General features: G+C 44.0%; 1 protein-coding gene across 2 annotated transcripts in view; it reads right to left on the bottom strand.

Moving 5' to 3' along the window:
- Window positions 1–1911: 1911 nt before the first annotated feature.
- The window catches only part of zeb1b (zinc finger E-box binding homeobox 1b), a 48266-nt gene continuing 35138 nt past the window's right edge, over window positions 1912–15039 (bottom strand). For both annotated transcript variants that reach the window (XM_063484184.1, XM_063484185.1), the window contains exons 3-8: window positions 11507–11668; window positions 10403–10605; window positions 10040–10145; window positions 7868–9570; window positions 6391–6571; window positions 1912–5713 (exon numbers count right to left, since the gene is read on the bottom strand). In XM_063484184.1, coding sequence (XP_063340254.1) covers window positions 4974–5713; window positions 6391–6571; window positions 7868–9570; window positions 10040–10145; window positions 10403–10605; window positions 11507–11668 — 3095 coding nt within the window. In that variant the 3' untranslated portion in view covers window positions 1912–4973. The remainder of the gene's footprint in view (window positions 5714–6390; window positions 6572–7867; window positions 9571–10039; window positions 10146–10402; window positions 10606–11506; window positions 11669–15039) is intronic.

Below are 15039 nucleotides of genomic sequence, written 5' to 3'. Positions count from 1 at the left end.
TACTAATTGGAAGGTTGGTGGTTCAATCCCTGGCTGCTCCGGTCTTAATGCCAAATACCCTTGGGCAAGATGCAAACCCCCAAGTTGCTCTCCAGTGAATCCATCTTGTGTGAATAGAAAGCACTTATGTATGTGTGTATAAATGAGTGAATGAGGCAAGTTGTATAAAGCACTCTATAAGAATCAGTCCATTTATCATTTACTGCACGCTAACACTAAGCTACACTGCAAAACCTCAAAATCTTACCAAGTATATTTGTCTAATTTCTAGTCAAAATATCTCATCACTCTTAAAATAAGACACAATCAGCTACAGAGTAACATTTCAGTGAGATGTAGAAAGCTGTTTTTAGACAGAATTCTGGAGAATTTTCACTTGTTCCTGTGACAAAGTGGCTGGGATTTAATTCATTTACCATTTGTCACTTACATATATTGTTAATTTGTCTTGTGTTATCTTATAATGAATCATAATGCTTTATTGTAGACACTGCAGATGTAACCTTGCCTCTACATACTATCCCGGGTCTGTTTGTGGTAGCATTGGTTACATTCATTACACCTGTGCAAATGTTCTTAAAGCTAAATGTCAGTTAATCATTAGTTGATTTGAATCTTTCATTTGTTCATGTAGTTTGGTTATACTTACCATTCTGTGTTCCTTTGCGCAGGTCCAGTATATAAAACAGGTGTATGAGAGGGGCCGCCCGAGTACTTCCTGGTTATATAGGGTGTCAATGATCGAGTTAATTGGGTGTAACCAAATGAAGGGGTTTTTCTTTTGTGTAAAATTATTTATTTCCTTTAAAATAACCTCATGAGTCGGATTGTGTGAAGAGACTGACTTTTCAAACTGTTTAGTTGGGTAAATGAGTTTGTTAAGTGGAAGAATGATTTTATTCCTGTTTCTTTGTCTAGACTGTGTTATTTGGTCTAACCTGTTTTCTCAATGGTAGGGATTAATAAGGGTTCAGCTGTGGGTGGAATTCTGGGTAAAGCAGGTGAGATTTTGACTGCCAGCGTTCTTATGTTTGAGTGAAAAATTGTTGAATGGCGATGCCAGAAAATAAAGGACACTTAAAAGAAACTTGAATAGTCTGCTGATGCTTTCTTCCTATCACTTTCCTTGCTGCTTACGTTATGCTACCCCACAGTTCCAATGGCAGATTTCTTTCCACTTATTTCAAGCAAAAATATCTCGTATTAAGTGGGAAAAAGTCTAAAAACAAGTTTGATGAGATATTTTGACTAGAAATTAGACAAATATACTTGGTAGGATTTTGAGTTTTTGCAGTGTAGCCAAGAGCCGAGAATGATGTTAAAGCCCGACCGCATGCTGACCCCAGCCCAGCAGCCGGACCCTGATCCTCAACAGGCAAAAAGGACAGGCTCCATTTCCAACTGTGTGTTTTTTAAAAGCAGAATCACCATGGCGATCGCTTTGAAATCTCTTTGTGCTGGTTTTCATCTTTGCTTTGCCTTAACCCCGTTTGTGTTTATATGGAAATACTAAAGGGAAGATCCTATCCTATGAGTAATGTAGTAAGTAATGTAATGAGTAGTGTAACATCTTACTTGCTCTGGCAAGTAATTAAGTAATGTACTGTGTTGCCTTTAAGAAAACGAACAAGTCATGTGTCTAAACTACTTTTTTAAAGTAACGACTCCTACACTGGTTGTGGGGCTCACCAACATCAATCCCAAATATAAAATGTGACCATGAACTGCATTTCTCCATGTTTTACACCACAGCCAGAATTAATTCAGTGTTTTCTAAAATGAACATTTCAAAATTCTTTTCAAAATTCTGATTATGAAAGCAAAAGCTTAGAAAGACATGAAAGCAGAAGTGCATGAAAGAGCGTTTTGTAATTTCCAAACTCTTAATGAAAAATCTCATGACAAACCGAACAGCTTGTAATTGATGTATTTTATTGTGAGATGGGGAGTCATAAAAAATGAACAAAAAAGACAAAACAAAAACAATCACTATAAAAAAAGATGAGGGTGTTAAAGAGGAGGGGGGGGGGGGCATATAAAACTGGGTGTGGTCATGACACTGACATATAAAGTAACAAATTGGCACAAATAAAAACAAATAAGAACATACGTCAAATATTATTTTGGCTTGGCAAAAAGGACAATTTGTGGGATTAAGGATCATCCTTCAATACAACAGAACACACTCATGCTATTAGACATACAATTAGTTTTCAAAAGTTCAGTAGCTTCATATTAGAAAGGGGAAAGAAAACTAAACTAACATGAGAATGGATGCAGAGGTCACAGGTTCCAATTTTCAGGCTTGCAGGGTGCGAGTTTCTTTTTTTTCCCTAAGAAAAACATCACTTCATTTGTTCCAAAAACATACTTCAGTATGCCAGAGTCTGATTTTTCCAGGCTTGTAGTTATTTGCCATTGATTCTTTTTTTATCCCATACTAAAATATATTATCGTATTAATACAAACTACAGTATTGTACACTACATAGTGTAATAAATAACCATAAAGAAATATAAAAAATAAGACACATAAATATAAAAGTTCTCTATGACTAAAGAGACATACCCAACTCGCTGGGGGTGGGGATAATACTGCCATTGCTGAAAACATACAGTACACACACGGACACGGAACATAAAACAACGTAAGAGGCAAAAAAATGAAAACAAATAAAAAAATCAAATAAAAAATAATACTGACAGGTAAAACGATGTTGGATTAAACTCCTAGGATTCATATTTGCCTACATTTTGTTACCTGAAGAGACATCTGAGCATTTCATGGTGTGTTTAAACAAGTGCACTGAATAAGCTTCAGAAAGGCAGGACACAGTCAAAAATAAGAAAGCGTATTTCATCATCACCCATTTGAAAAACAAAATGTGCATTGCAATTTTTTTTTCGTTCGTTTCTCAGATTAGGTGAAAGCAAATTCTTTAAAATCTATAACACAGGAACACACTGTACGCTAAACTCTACTCTCTCTGGTGCGGCGACCAGCCAAAGTTAACAGTATCCCGGCTTATCGGTTGATCTTGGACCCGGCAATACCTGATCATAGCTCCAACAGCAATATTCAGTGGCACTTTTGATATGCATGCTTCTCTTGTTTAGTTTGATAATTTTAATGTTATTTTTTTGCATAAGGCTCTGAGTTGGGGGGGTGGGGCGGGGTTATAGGAAGGATGAGACAGTTTTCTACATCCGCTTTCTGCTCGCTCTGAACGTTTAAATAATTTGTTTGACATTTTGAGCTTTATACTTTCTTGCTAGTAACTAAAAATTAGCTTAGCTTAGCAATAAGCTAAGCTAATGGAAACAAAGGGAAATAGGTAGCCTGGCTCCGTCTAAAGGAGAGGGCGACGGATATTTGAGTGCTGCTTTATCAGCTTAAATGTAGAAGATATTGGGATACTTTTGATTTGTTTTTAAGAATTGCAGAAATTGAGGCCTTTTATATTTGGTGTCATTACATAGCTGTTAGCTGTTGCAGCACATGTAGCAGAGCAGCATTACAGATGAACAGGCTATCTCATAGATATTTAGTGAAAAACTTTCTTGAAAAGTTTAACATAAACAATTTCCCTTTTCAATATAACTCCAACATACTACATATACTTTGTATCTTTATATGGAACAACAGCCTTTTCTATAGGTGAACCTGGAAGTTAGCATTCCTTCAATAAAAAGCCAATAAGATTTTTCCACTGGCTTTTGGATTATCGTGGAAAATCTCTGTGGAAACTTGAATGATACGTAACATGATTTGTTAAGCAAAATCATCTCCACAAATTGTTCTAAAGTTAGGCTTTGCCGTGACTTTGGCATCACCAATACTAAGCTGCTGAGTATTTCCCAGAAACTTCTGTAGCCTCATTTAGCCACTCGTTAGCAAACATCTGCTCTGGGACATGTAATAGCGTTTTCTAACATAGTTTACGATTGCACAATAAAATGTGACCATGTCTTATGTTACTCTTATAGAATCTACGAAAGGTTACATAACTAAAAAAAAACCCTACTGATCTTAAGACAGCAGAACCAAGAGAGGGAAATGCCAATTGAACTGCATTTAGGCCACAGTGAAGCATTTGCATAGGGGTAAACATGACTGTGTGCAGTTTTAGGGGATTAAATTAATGATCTATAATGTGCTAGTAATTGTTCAGACGCTGCCAGGCTACCAATATGGCTAAATTATCTGACAGTGGTTTTGAGCTTTACACCAAATTGGTATCAAGAAAGCAAATATTTACCCAAAATGTCAAACAATTTTTGTTAAATGCTGATTTTAAAAAAGAAGAAGAAAACAAAGTCTCAAAGGAACTAAATGCTGATGATATTTTCTTCTTAAGGCTCACGATCCAATCAAAACTATAAAAAAAGAAAGAATTGTAACGCTAGCATCTGCTAGCATGATGGCATTGTATATATAATGCGGTAATACTGAAGGGTAGACAACACAACTCAACTGCTCCATCAAAAGGTAAACCAAGCCACTTGTAGTGCACAGGATTTTTTCTTATTTTCCTTCCAACCTAACAAAATACTGACTTTTTTTTGTTCATTGGCAATAAAAAGATATAGAAATATCTCCCGAACTGTACAGGTTTTAAAGGTTAAAATATGAGTGATAAAATTAGTAACACTGATAAAAAGAAATGACCCAAGGTGTTTTAGTAATAAAACATTATCTAAAACGTGTCGGCTCTAGCTTCCAAAGTCTGTATAATGCATGTCCTTCATTTGTTAAAATTCACGTTCGTCTTCGTCTTTTTCTTTACAAATGGATTTTTCTAACAGCGAGAAACCGTTCTCCTGTGGAAAAGTCACTAGTATTTTTTCAGGCACACCTGGATTTCTACACAGTAGTGAACTGTCAGAGTGACCAGACATCATCTCGTGCGTTCTTCCTCTGCACACAGTGAGGAGGAGTCTGATTGTGTCTAGTAGAGGAGTCTGGTTCCTCGTTTAGTCTCCTTTCTCCCGTGGCACCTGCTTCTCATCTTCACAAACCTCGTTCCTGTTTGTTTCGCTTCGACTCTCCTCTGCGACCTCTCCTCCTTCTCTTTCGCTCAGGCCTCCTTCAGTTTCAGCTTCAGGGGAGCTTCCTTCAGTTTCCATCGCCTTCTCTTCCTCCACGTTGGTTTCTTCCTGAACGCTCCCGAGCCCATCCTCCTGTCCGGTGTCAGCCTCCTCTTCTCCTGTCTCGCTTTTTTCCTCCTCTCCTCCCTCTCCCACCGCTACTCTCTTTATTTCCTCCTCATTCCTCTCCTCTGGCTCGTCCTCCTCCTCCCCCCCTTCGTCCCCTATCTGCACCACCTGGATATCATCCATGTCCACCACGCCTTCCTCCTCCTCCTCTTCCTCGCTCTCCTCATCCTCTCTGGTGCTGCTCCCTCGCTCATCTGAGTCCAGCTGGGACGGGGCCAGGAGCTGTCTCTGTGCCCCGCTCAGGACCTCCATGTCGATCTGGGTCTCGCCGTCCTCCTCCGGGCTCTCCCGCCCTCCCGCTTGGCTCTGCGTCTCCTTCTTGCAGTAGGAGTAGCGGTGGTTCATGTGCTGGGAGTAGGAGCCCGAGTGGGAGAAACGCTTGCCACACTTGTCGCACTGGTACGGCTTCTCCCCCGAGTGGAGCCGCATATGTTCGATCAAGTGGTGTTTGTGTTTGAAGGCCTTGCTGCAGATGCCGCACTCGTGTGGTCGCTTCCCTGCAGAGAATAACAAAGCAAATAGACGTCAACACATCAAACATATTTCTGCAAAGAGAAAATATTAACAATAAACATTCAGGGAGCAAATTCCCCATCATGCTGTCTGAAAGGTGCCAGTGCCTGAAAGCTGAAATCAGTATCTATCATCAGTGTATCCAAGGAGAACATTTCCAAACAATACAACAAAATCACAACGATTGTGCTTCAAAACTTTCAAGGAAACTTTATCCAGGCAGGGAGCAGCTAGTTTCACCTAGCATGAGATCATTTGGAGCCGAAAACTGTGGTCCCGAGCCAGGTATCAGAGTAATAAAGAAAAAAAACATCGAAAATGCCTCTGAGAGTGTTGACCTGAGCTTGGCCACAGAATCATCATCATGGAGCAATCCAAATCACTACCAGAGCTCGCCTCTTGCTTCACATGAGAAGCTGGCAGCGCAGAGGTGGGGAGTTGGCGGAAAGAAATTCTCAGACCTCTTCTGTGCATGTTGAGTAATACCTGCTGGAATGGAGGTGTCCACCCTTCTTTATGCTGTAGCTCAAAATCCCCCTTTTGCTTGCACTCTGACTCATCTTTCCCAGGACCCAACAGAGTGAGCGATGGTGAGACAAGTTCCGGTTCCTTTTTTTCTGGCTGTGTTTGTGTGAAGGCCCTGGGAAACACAAATGTTTACCTGTGTGTTCGTATTTGTGCCTCAGGAGCGAGCTGCTCTTCTGGAAGATCTTGTCGCACAGGTCGCAGGCGTACATGCCGCTATCCGTCTTCTTCATCTTCTTCCTCGGAGGGCCCGAGTCTGAGTCGTTCTGCTCCTCGACTGTGGAAACACCCTCTGAGCCCGTGTCTTGCCTGTCCTCCTGGGGAATATGAGAAATCAGACACACTTGTAGGAATGCAAAGTTATGCTCAATCTGTTTGACAGCAAAAGACAATTGATGACTCAGAATACCAGTAAACTATGTGTCCTTTGTGGGAAGTGGTACTGAATCATCCCCTGATCATAGGTTTTTACCAATCTTTTCCTTTTCCTAGAAACAACCGCACTCTGAACCTAGCAACCTACCCACTGCTGTAGTCAAACAGGCTGCTTAGCATGGCTAAGGAGCAAATATATATACATAGGGCTCCTTTTTACAAGACAGGTCTATGCCAATCCACTTAACACAAAAGTATAATACAACAGCGATAAATCAATGCGGCAGGCAGAGGTGCGGCGCTTAAACAGATTCCAACAGATCAATAGAAGCTTTGCAGTAAAGTGCAGCCTCATGTCCTCTGGGTGACAGCCCAGGAAGATCACTCACACACCCAGGCATCTACATCCATCATTAGAGGCCCATTAGATGTCTGCACAATGAAGAACTATTAAGGGCTATCATTTTTACAAAGAGCCCAATTTTGACATTTCTATATATGACTTATTGATTTGATTTTGGATGGTTTCAGGCTATCTATCATGTGATGGTGGTTCTGAACAACAAGACCGTACATGGATTGAATGCTTTGACTGATTGCTCCGAAAAAGATAAAAGCCAACTTGATTCCGATGCACTTGATTCTCAAAGTTGTTCATGGATTAAACCCTCAATCCTTTATATAACTCACATAATTGGAAGCAAACATATTTTCTGATAACTCAGGAAACTAATTAAGCTCTTTTGTAAGCATTAGAATTAAAGTGTTAATTATGAAAAATATGCTTAAAGGGGAGCTATTCTGCTGAATAAAGGGGTGGCACCGGGATTATTCTGAACTGTAAATCATGCAAAACTGCTCTGTGAATAAAAACAAAGAGCTGGAAATGGGTGTAATAGTTTACCTTTTTAAGCTAGCGATTAAATGATTAAGAGATGGGAAAATATGAAGCTACCACTAGCCTCTTAGCTTAGAGTACCATAAAGCCTTGAAAGGGGCGTGACAGCTGGCCTGGCTCTATCAAAAGGTAACATAACCCTTTCTGTCTCCTTTGGCACGTAAATAAAAGGTAACAGTTAATTAGTGTGTCCTATTAGCGATGAGTCAGAACCTTTGTTTTACATATTTACATAAGCTAGCTGATGGCTAGCTAGCTTCATATTTAGTGTGCAAATACGAGTAGCATCATTGTATCAGCTCTGCTGCTAATAAAATGAGGGGACATAAATGGTGCACACCTTGACTCCGTTGAGGTGGATGGTTTCGTGCGTCTCGGTCCCTGCGGGGCTGTTTGCTGTAGTGGTATAGGTGTAAGCCAGCTGGGGGATCAAGATAGTCTGTTTGTTGTTGGTGGCTAGTGCTCTTAGGCATTGCATTGTGGTGACGATGTCAAGAGGTTTGGCACTTGGCTGGCTGGCGTACAGCGCGGTGGGGCAGGTGCCCATGGCTGAGAGTGGCAATGCCTCTTTCTTTGTGCAAGTTAAGTTTAGGGGTTCGTCCATGTTGGCGGAGCCAGAGGAAGGGGAGGGGTAAAGGCAGGTTTTATTGGCCGCTCTCTCTGCGTCATCTCTGGCTGGCTTCGGCAGCGATAGGTCTAGGGGTCCCTCGGTGCTCTGGGTTTTCTTCGCTGGGCCAGGACCTCCGGCTGTCAGATTTAGTGGAGAAGGGGAGGCCGGCGAGCTGTGAGCGCCGTTGATCTCTGCTGGGGTAGCTTCTGTTGGGCTGTCCTGGGTCACAGGAGGAATTATAGTGGCTTTGTCCTTCCCTGGGACCAGAGACACCACGCTGTTAGATTCACAAGTGTCCTCTTCCTCTGAGGGAGGTGTTGGGGCACCCAGAGATATCTGACCCTCCTGCATTTTTTCAAACCACTTCTTTACCACAGAGATCGGGAGGCTGACGGAGTCGGAGATCTTGGCCAGCTCGTCCTTGGTGGGCTCTGCGTTTAAGGCAAAGTAGGCCTTGAGCAGTGACAGGAGGTTCTTGGGCTGGCTGCAGAGACCTCCGTCTGACAGCAGGGCAGCAACAGTAGAATCGGACCTATCCAGGACTGCGCCATTTAGTTTGAGACAATCCTTCTTGCAGTGCTTTAGGGCATGGAGTGCATCCAGCCCACCGGGACAGTTGTCACACAGGAGACAAGTCTTAGTGGTCTTCTCCTCTTTTTCTTTTGTCTCATTGGCCCTGTTGCCTCTGATAGTCAGATCTTCTGGGAGTTTCTGGGACTTGAACGTGTTGGTGGTGGTTTGAGCTGGTGACATAGGCTCTGGCTCTTTCTTTAGATTATGGGCTGTTAGCTGACCCTGGTTGGGGTCCAAATTGTAGTTGATAATGATTTTTGCATTTCCATCCTGACCCACTATTGGCAGACTGATGGCTGAGATGAGTTGCTGTTGCGGGGTGTGAAGCGTTCCAGTGGTTAGCCCCGAGTTCACCTGGCCTTTGGCATTGTTTTCTAGCACCTGACGGATGACATTACCATCCACCGCCACTTTGAGCGCATTCTGCAGGTCTGCCAGGTTGATGCTGATGGGCGATACCAGCCCCACAGTGGGTAGGACCACAGCTTGCACTGTGCCTTGCAGAGGAGCTGCAGCACCTCCGCCGAAAACGCCGCCATTCATGGCGGTCACAGTCGGGGACGATATCACTGTTGGCTTGTACTCGTAGTCTACAGGTTCTGTCTTGATCTGGTTTAGCGGCAGCTGCTCCTGCAGGGGCTTGCTGTGCTCCAGCTTCTCCCTAATCTGAGTGCGGAGGACCGAAGGTGGTGTTGAAAGTCCTGGCGACTGACCCTGGCTCTGGGTTTTGGCGTTCCCTAGGCGCGATCTGCCGTTAACTGAGATGACGCTGATGCACTTCTTACTGCTGATGTGGGAGCTATATGAGCCCGAGTGGGAGAAGCGCTTCTTGCAGTTGGAGCACTCATAGGGTTTCTCTCCTGGATAAAACCACAATGTGTACAAGGGAGAGAAAGAAAAGGGTGGTTGGGGGCGGGAGAAACAAATTTCCATTAGTGAATGAAGCTAAATGAGCAAGCTAGGCTATGAGCAGCACGACAGGAAAAAGCTCTAATGCATTTCAATGATGCTTAAACGCTGATGTAATAGCACCAGTGGGAAATGCCCTTCTCTAATTGCTGTCCCATAATGCCAAAAGAAACACAATTATTGCACATTAAGGAAGAGCACACAATGGACTGAAACATGATGAAGGATATCTAAATAAGGGGAATTGGCTGAAACAGAAATAAAACATAAATATTGCTTCAGAGGAGACTCAAACATCTGTGGCCAACAGAGACTCGCGAGGCATACGCCCGCCCCGCTCACGTCCAAGCACACGCCCATCCACAAACACACACATGCATACACAATACGCTGCCATGGAGACAGGGGTTGTCCACTCACCGCTGTGAATGCGTAGGTGCTCCTTCAGATGGTGCTTGTATTTAAATGCTTTGCCACATTCAGTGCACTTGAATTTACGATTGCCTCCCGACTGTGTGATGTGTCTCTGTCGGGAGAGGGGTGAGGCAGTGAGATATACAGTGGAAACGCAACCTTTGAACTGCGACTAATTCATGTCATTAATCAATTGAGGGCAAAAGTTCTTGTTTATTCATCCTGTTTGGAAGCTGCTAAGGAAACTAAGCTAAGATAAGCAGGGTCGATTTGAACAATCGCTACAGCGTTGTGCAAGCAGGTGTGCTACTGGAACAAATCATCTCTAATCGTTCTGTGAAAAAGAAAGTGTCAGAAGTCAGTTTCTACCTGATCTCGTCCACTCTTGTGGACCGTCATGTGCCTCTCCAGCTGGGCGCGGTAGGCGAAGCTGTAGTTGCACTCGGGGCAGCTGAAGCTTTCCTCCGTCTTCTCGTGCCTGTACTTGATGTGCTCCTTCAGAGAGCTGTAGCGCTTGTAGCCCCGTGCACAGTACGGACAGGTGAGCAGCTGAGAGAATGAATCCGGAGTTCCTAGTGGAAAAGAAAGGCAGAGAGTGAGCAGGGGAAAGAAGAAGGGGTTAAAAACTCCTGATGTTACACGTGGCCTGCCACAGTGCGACTCCTGTGCTATCTAACCAATCCCTGAGGGATCCTCCCCCACAGGTAAACAGGACACAGGTACCCAAATGGATGATTAATCATCTATCCAAATGCCTGCCTGTCTTTGTAAATAAAACATATGTATACGACTACATTTTGAGACTTCATTTGCATTTCAGAAGCACTTGTAGCTTTCACTCCCTTCATATCTCATGATCCGATGTCCTGTTGCGCATTTGAAGCATTTCAAAAAACGCCCACGCACGCGGGGAAAAGTGAGCTTGGTAAACAACAGCCGCCCGTCTGGATCCGATCTGGTTAACACAGGGTCTCAGTTGGCCAGCTCCCACACAGGTAAAACATTACTTTGTTAACAGGTGATGTATTAAGTTTCCCCTGCGGGACAGGTGAGGGCCTCGGGATGGGAATGCACACACATTATCGCTCAGGTAGCTGTGAGTCAGAGCTCGCACAGACGTGACAAATTTACTCAGGTGTTGCTTTTTCCTCCTCCTCTCACTATCCCTCCCTCCCTCTCACCTCCCTTTTGCTTTTTTTCCTCTCAGTGGTAGCAGGTAAAAGCCAAAAGCCCGGGAGTCATAAAGGCCCCAGTGTGCTGCACTTAACAAATAGCAGTGTGTGTAATGATGTCGGAAAGTGGCGCTAATGGGGTGGAGTTAACACCTGAGGTGATACAGCGAGCAGGTAGAGCTGTTTCCCCCCCGCCCCCCTGGGGCGAGTAATTACTGGGTGGGTTGCTGTAGCTTTGAGAGCTCAGAGGCTTTGAGATCTAAGATGAAAAGTGTGTTTTAGAGCGAGCAATGCCCTGTACCATTCTCGTCGTGGATGCCAGTATCGGGAGTACCCTGGCGCTGAGGCTCATCGTCCGGGGCTTCTGGGTAGATGACGGCTGTGTCTCCCTGCTGGAGCATCTCTTCTACGAGGGCGTCTGTGCTCACATCATCCTCGCCATCCGAAACACAATCCTCCTTCACTGCGAGAGGACAAACATACAGTGATTATAGCCTTGACTGCAGAAATGTTATTGATTACCTCGTTATTTCGACACCTTTTTTTCTATTGATGCACGCTGCACACATAAAACCTTAACCTTTGTATATGAGATGCAATAATCCATGGTGTCAAAAAGAGTGTCATGACTGAACTGAGTCCCACAAACCCGGAACGAGGTGTGCGGCGTTGAGCGGGAAAAACACAACATCCTGAATGCTGCACTTCACAATAGGATGAGAAACTAATTAACATCAAAGGCCAGAGGCTACTGTATGAACACCATGCTCTTTGTTAGAAGTGAATGGACAGCCTCTGTTCCCTGTGTTAGGTAAGGCACTTGTTGAGACTGGACTGATAATTAGGTGATGAATCTTGTCCTAATGCATTGCAGCAGACAGACATTTCACGAGACCCAGCACACACAAACACACACACACATGGACGCACAAACACTGTGTTCTCTGAAGAGGCTTGGCCTTTAGACTGTCCTTAATATCCCAGCAAATGAGGTGCTGTATGTGGAAGCCGAGCGCCTTCCTTCTCCACATCACGTGAGCCTGACTAGCTAGTAACGAGCACTAATTACCAAGCTGCGGTTATAGGAAGTGTAACCTGAGGACAGACTTGGGGATGCATGAAAGCTTCCTTCCTTCTTTCTATCTCTGCTCTCGCAGCGCTTCCTGGAGCGGCTGCCGGAACCAGGTATAGCATGTCAGCTATTAAACACAAGCATTATTCCTCAATGGATATTATGGATATGTTAGCTTGCCTGTGTGTGTCATTACAGAGAATAATTGGAATAGTGAGCTATGAGCTAAAAGCAAAGTTAGCCTACTGCACTGGTGTTTACCAGGCAGATGTTTTATGGCTCGATTTAAGCTCTCCCCCTGCTTAGTGCAGATTTGAGGATTGTGTTTTGTGAATTGTGAGCGTGCTGAACGACGGGGCCAGCTGTTTTCTCCTCAGAGACGGGAACAGGTGTAGCACTTCATGACTCGCCGACGCACAGTGAATACCAGCGCTCTTACGCACAGCCTCACTCCGGCTTCCTCTGGTGCACCTTAACAAAGCTGTGAAACAATATGAGCGCGCTCATTTGTTGCTATGGTTATTAAAGACCGTTTGAAGAAAACCTCCCATCCTGGAATGAGCCCATGGGAGATAATATGGAGAACGAGGCGGTCTGTTGATGAACGTGTGTGTGTGTGTGTGTGTGTGAAAGCACAAGCCAGCAGCAGGTGCTGAGAAAGTCTAATCGAGGAATTCTCAGCCCACATTAGGGGGCTGAAAACCCCCTGAATATCACTCAGCTTTTCTCCCATGACCTCAGCAGCAACAGTAACACCCCGTAGACATGTTTACCTCATTTTTCATAGCAGAAGAAATCATTTGGCATTTTGGGAAATGGCTTTCTGGCTAAGGGTTAGATGAGAAAATCAATATCTAGCATTTGCTCTGATGAGTTAAAAAAAACCCGACCGCAGCAGAGGTAAGCTGAATTAACCACCTCCCACTCAGCAAAAAGCCATTCAAAAGACAACTCTGCCAGACATCTGAACCACATTCAGATTAGTTGAAAAAGTTAAAGGTGAAAAGACAGAGAGAAGAAGAGATCCTTTTCCATCTAAATTTGGTCACAGAGTTGAATCCCATCCTTCACTGCTTAATCCAGTGAGCGTCACCGCAGTTGATCCTAACCAGGTGGACCAGTTTATCACACAGCTAACCCAGAGAGACACACAAATCATCAGCAGTCACATTCACACTTCCGCAAAGTCCGACAAGAGAAAGCACAGCACGAATAAATAACACAGGAACAACTGTGAGTAAGTAGCAGACATGCCTCAAGTACATACACTGTACTTGCCATATATTCACAGTATGAAATCAGCCTGGTTTAAAAGTGGCCAAGTATCCAATTCTGAGCAAGAGTTGTCTTGCTACAGGAAGATCAATCAATTATTTTATCTCCCACGATACATACTGGCCAATCCAGATATGAAGACAGGCCTGTTTTTAAAAAAACATAACACATGTTCATGGTAGGTGTGATCTAACTCCACACTGTGAAGTTACAGAAAAGGAAGCTTATTTTTAGACATGCTTTTCAATGATTTAAAAATATACCTCTCCTACATTTCATGTTTTAAACTTATCTCATCAACAATTTTTTTGGGGTGGGTGGTAATATTTTAATTTCTCTACTGGAGCTAATATGATCTAAACCCATCATTGGTTAAATATGGAACAGATCTGATGGGCAGATTTTATTCATTTCACTATTTCAGGGCTCGATAAAGGTCATGACAGGCTGAGCAAAATTAGCCCAGAAAACAGCTTCCATGGACATCTGCTGCTTGGTGAGCTGTGTTTAACTGGCAGACACGAGAGTCGGTTGGAAGTGAAAGCTTCATATTTTAAAGTTGTGCTGACGTGCAGAACATGTGTCACATGTGGCAAACTGATGATCCGACAGCAGATCAGCACTTTGCTACAGCAAGCTGGGTTTAGCTCCCATCTCACGCTTAAAGGCAACATCCAAACACACCTTTAGGCTACCAAAATGTTAAGCGTGTGTGTGAAGTAGAGTCCCAGTTGGGGGTGCGTGTTGGAAAGGTATGACGTGTTTCTCTCGGCTCTTTGTTAGGTACAGAGCCCGGCCAGAAGGGTTCGCGGGCTTTGCCGAGGCGGCTTCGTGTTATCAGGCTGCTCCCCTGCTATGAAACATCACACATAGGCCATTTATGTTGCTGACACAGGGATGTGAATGCACCGCTGCACAAGCGAGTTACAAAAAAGCTGCAGAAACTCGGCCCCCGTGAGGTTGTAGCAGGATATTCTGTTGCAGCTCCTGTCTAAAAAACTATTTATTGCACGGTGTAACCCAGCTACAGCACATCTTAGAACAAAATCACCAGACCACCCACTCTCTCCTCTTCTCTTTCCCTCGCTCCCTTCTCTGCCCACATCTCTGCAACAAGATACAACGCTGTCCCATGATGCATTTCCTGCCCTGGCCAACCTTTGCCCCTGCTGCTTCCTGTGGTCGTGCGTCCAGACCCGTCTGCCGATTCTATCTCGGCTGGGCGATGCGTATCAGCAATCGGGATTCACACAGGCACTCGTTAGAAAAGATGTTCCACTTTATCTCCTGTCAGCAGGAGAAGGGATGTGAGGTATTTCCAAGTCCACAATGATTTGCTTATCCTTGGCTTAGTGCTATCAAACATTTGTGCTCTGAGTCTCTACTGAGCAATCCTTCCAACCCTCGGGGGTTTCTTCCTTTCCCGTGGCTCAGTTTTAACATCACATGATGCGAGGCACACAGGAGCGCACTGTAGGTGTTGATGT

Source organism: Pelmatolapia mariae, linkage group LG9 (assembly GCF_036321145.2).
Source record: "Pelmatolapia mariae isolate MD_Pm_ZW linkage group LG9, Pm_UMD_F_2, whole genome shotgun sequence".
Taxonomy (NCBI): Eukaryota; Metazoa; Chordata; class Actinopteri; order Cichliformes; family Cichlidae; genus Pelmatolapia; species Pelmatolapia mariae.
The sequence above is the reverse complement of the archived record's forward strand: the minus strand, read 5'-3'. Positions and strand labels throughout refer to the sequence as shown.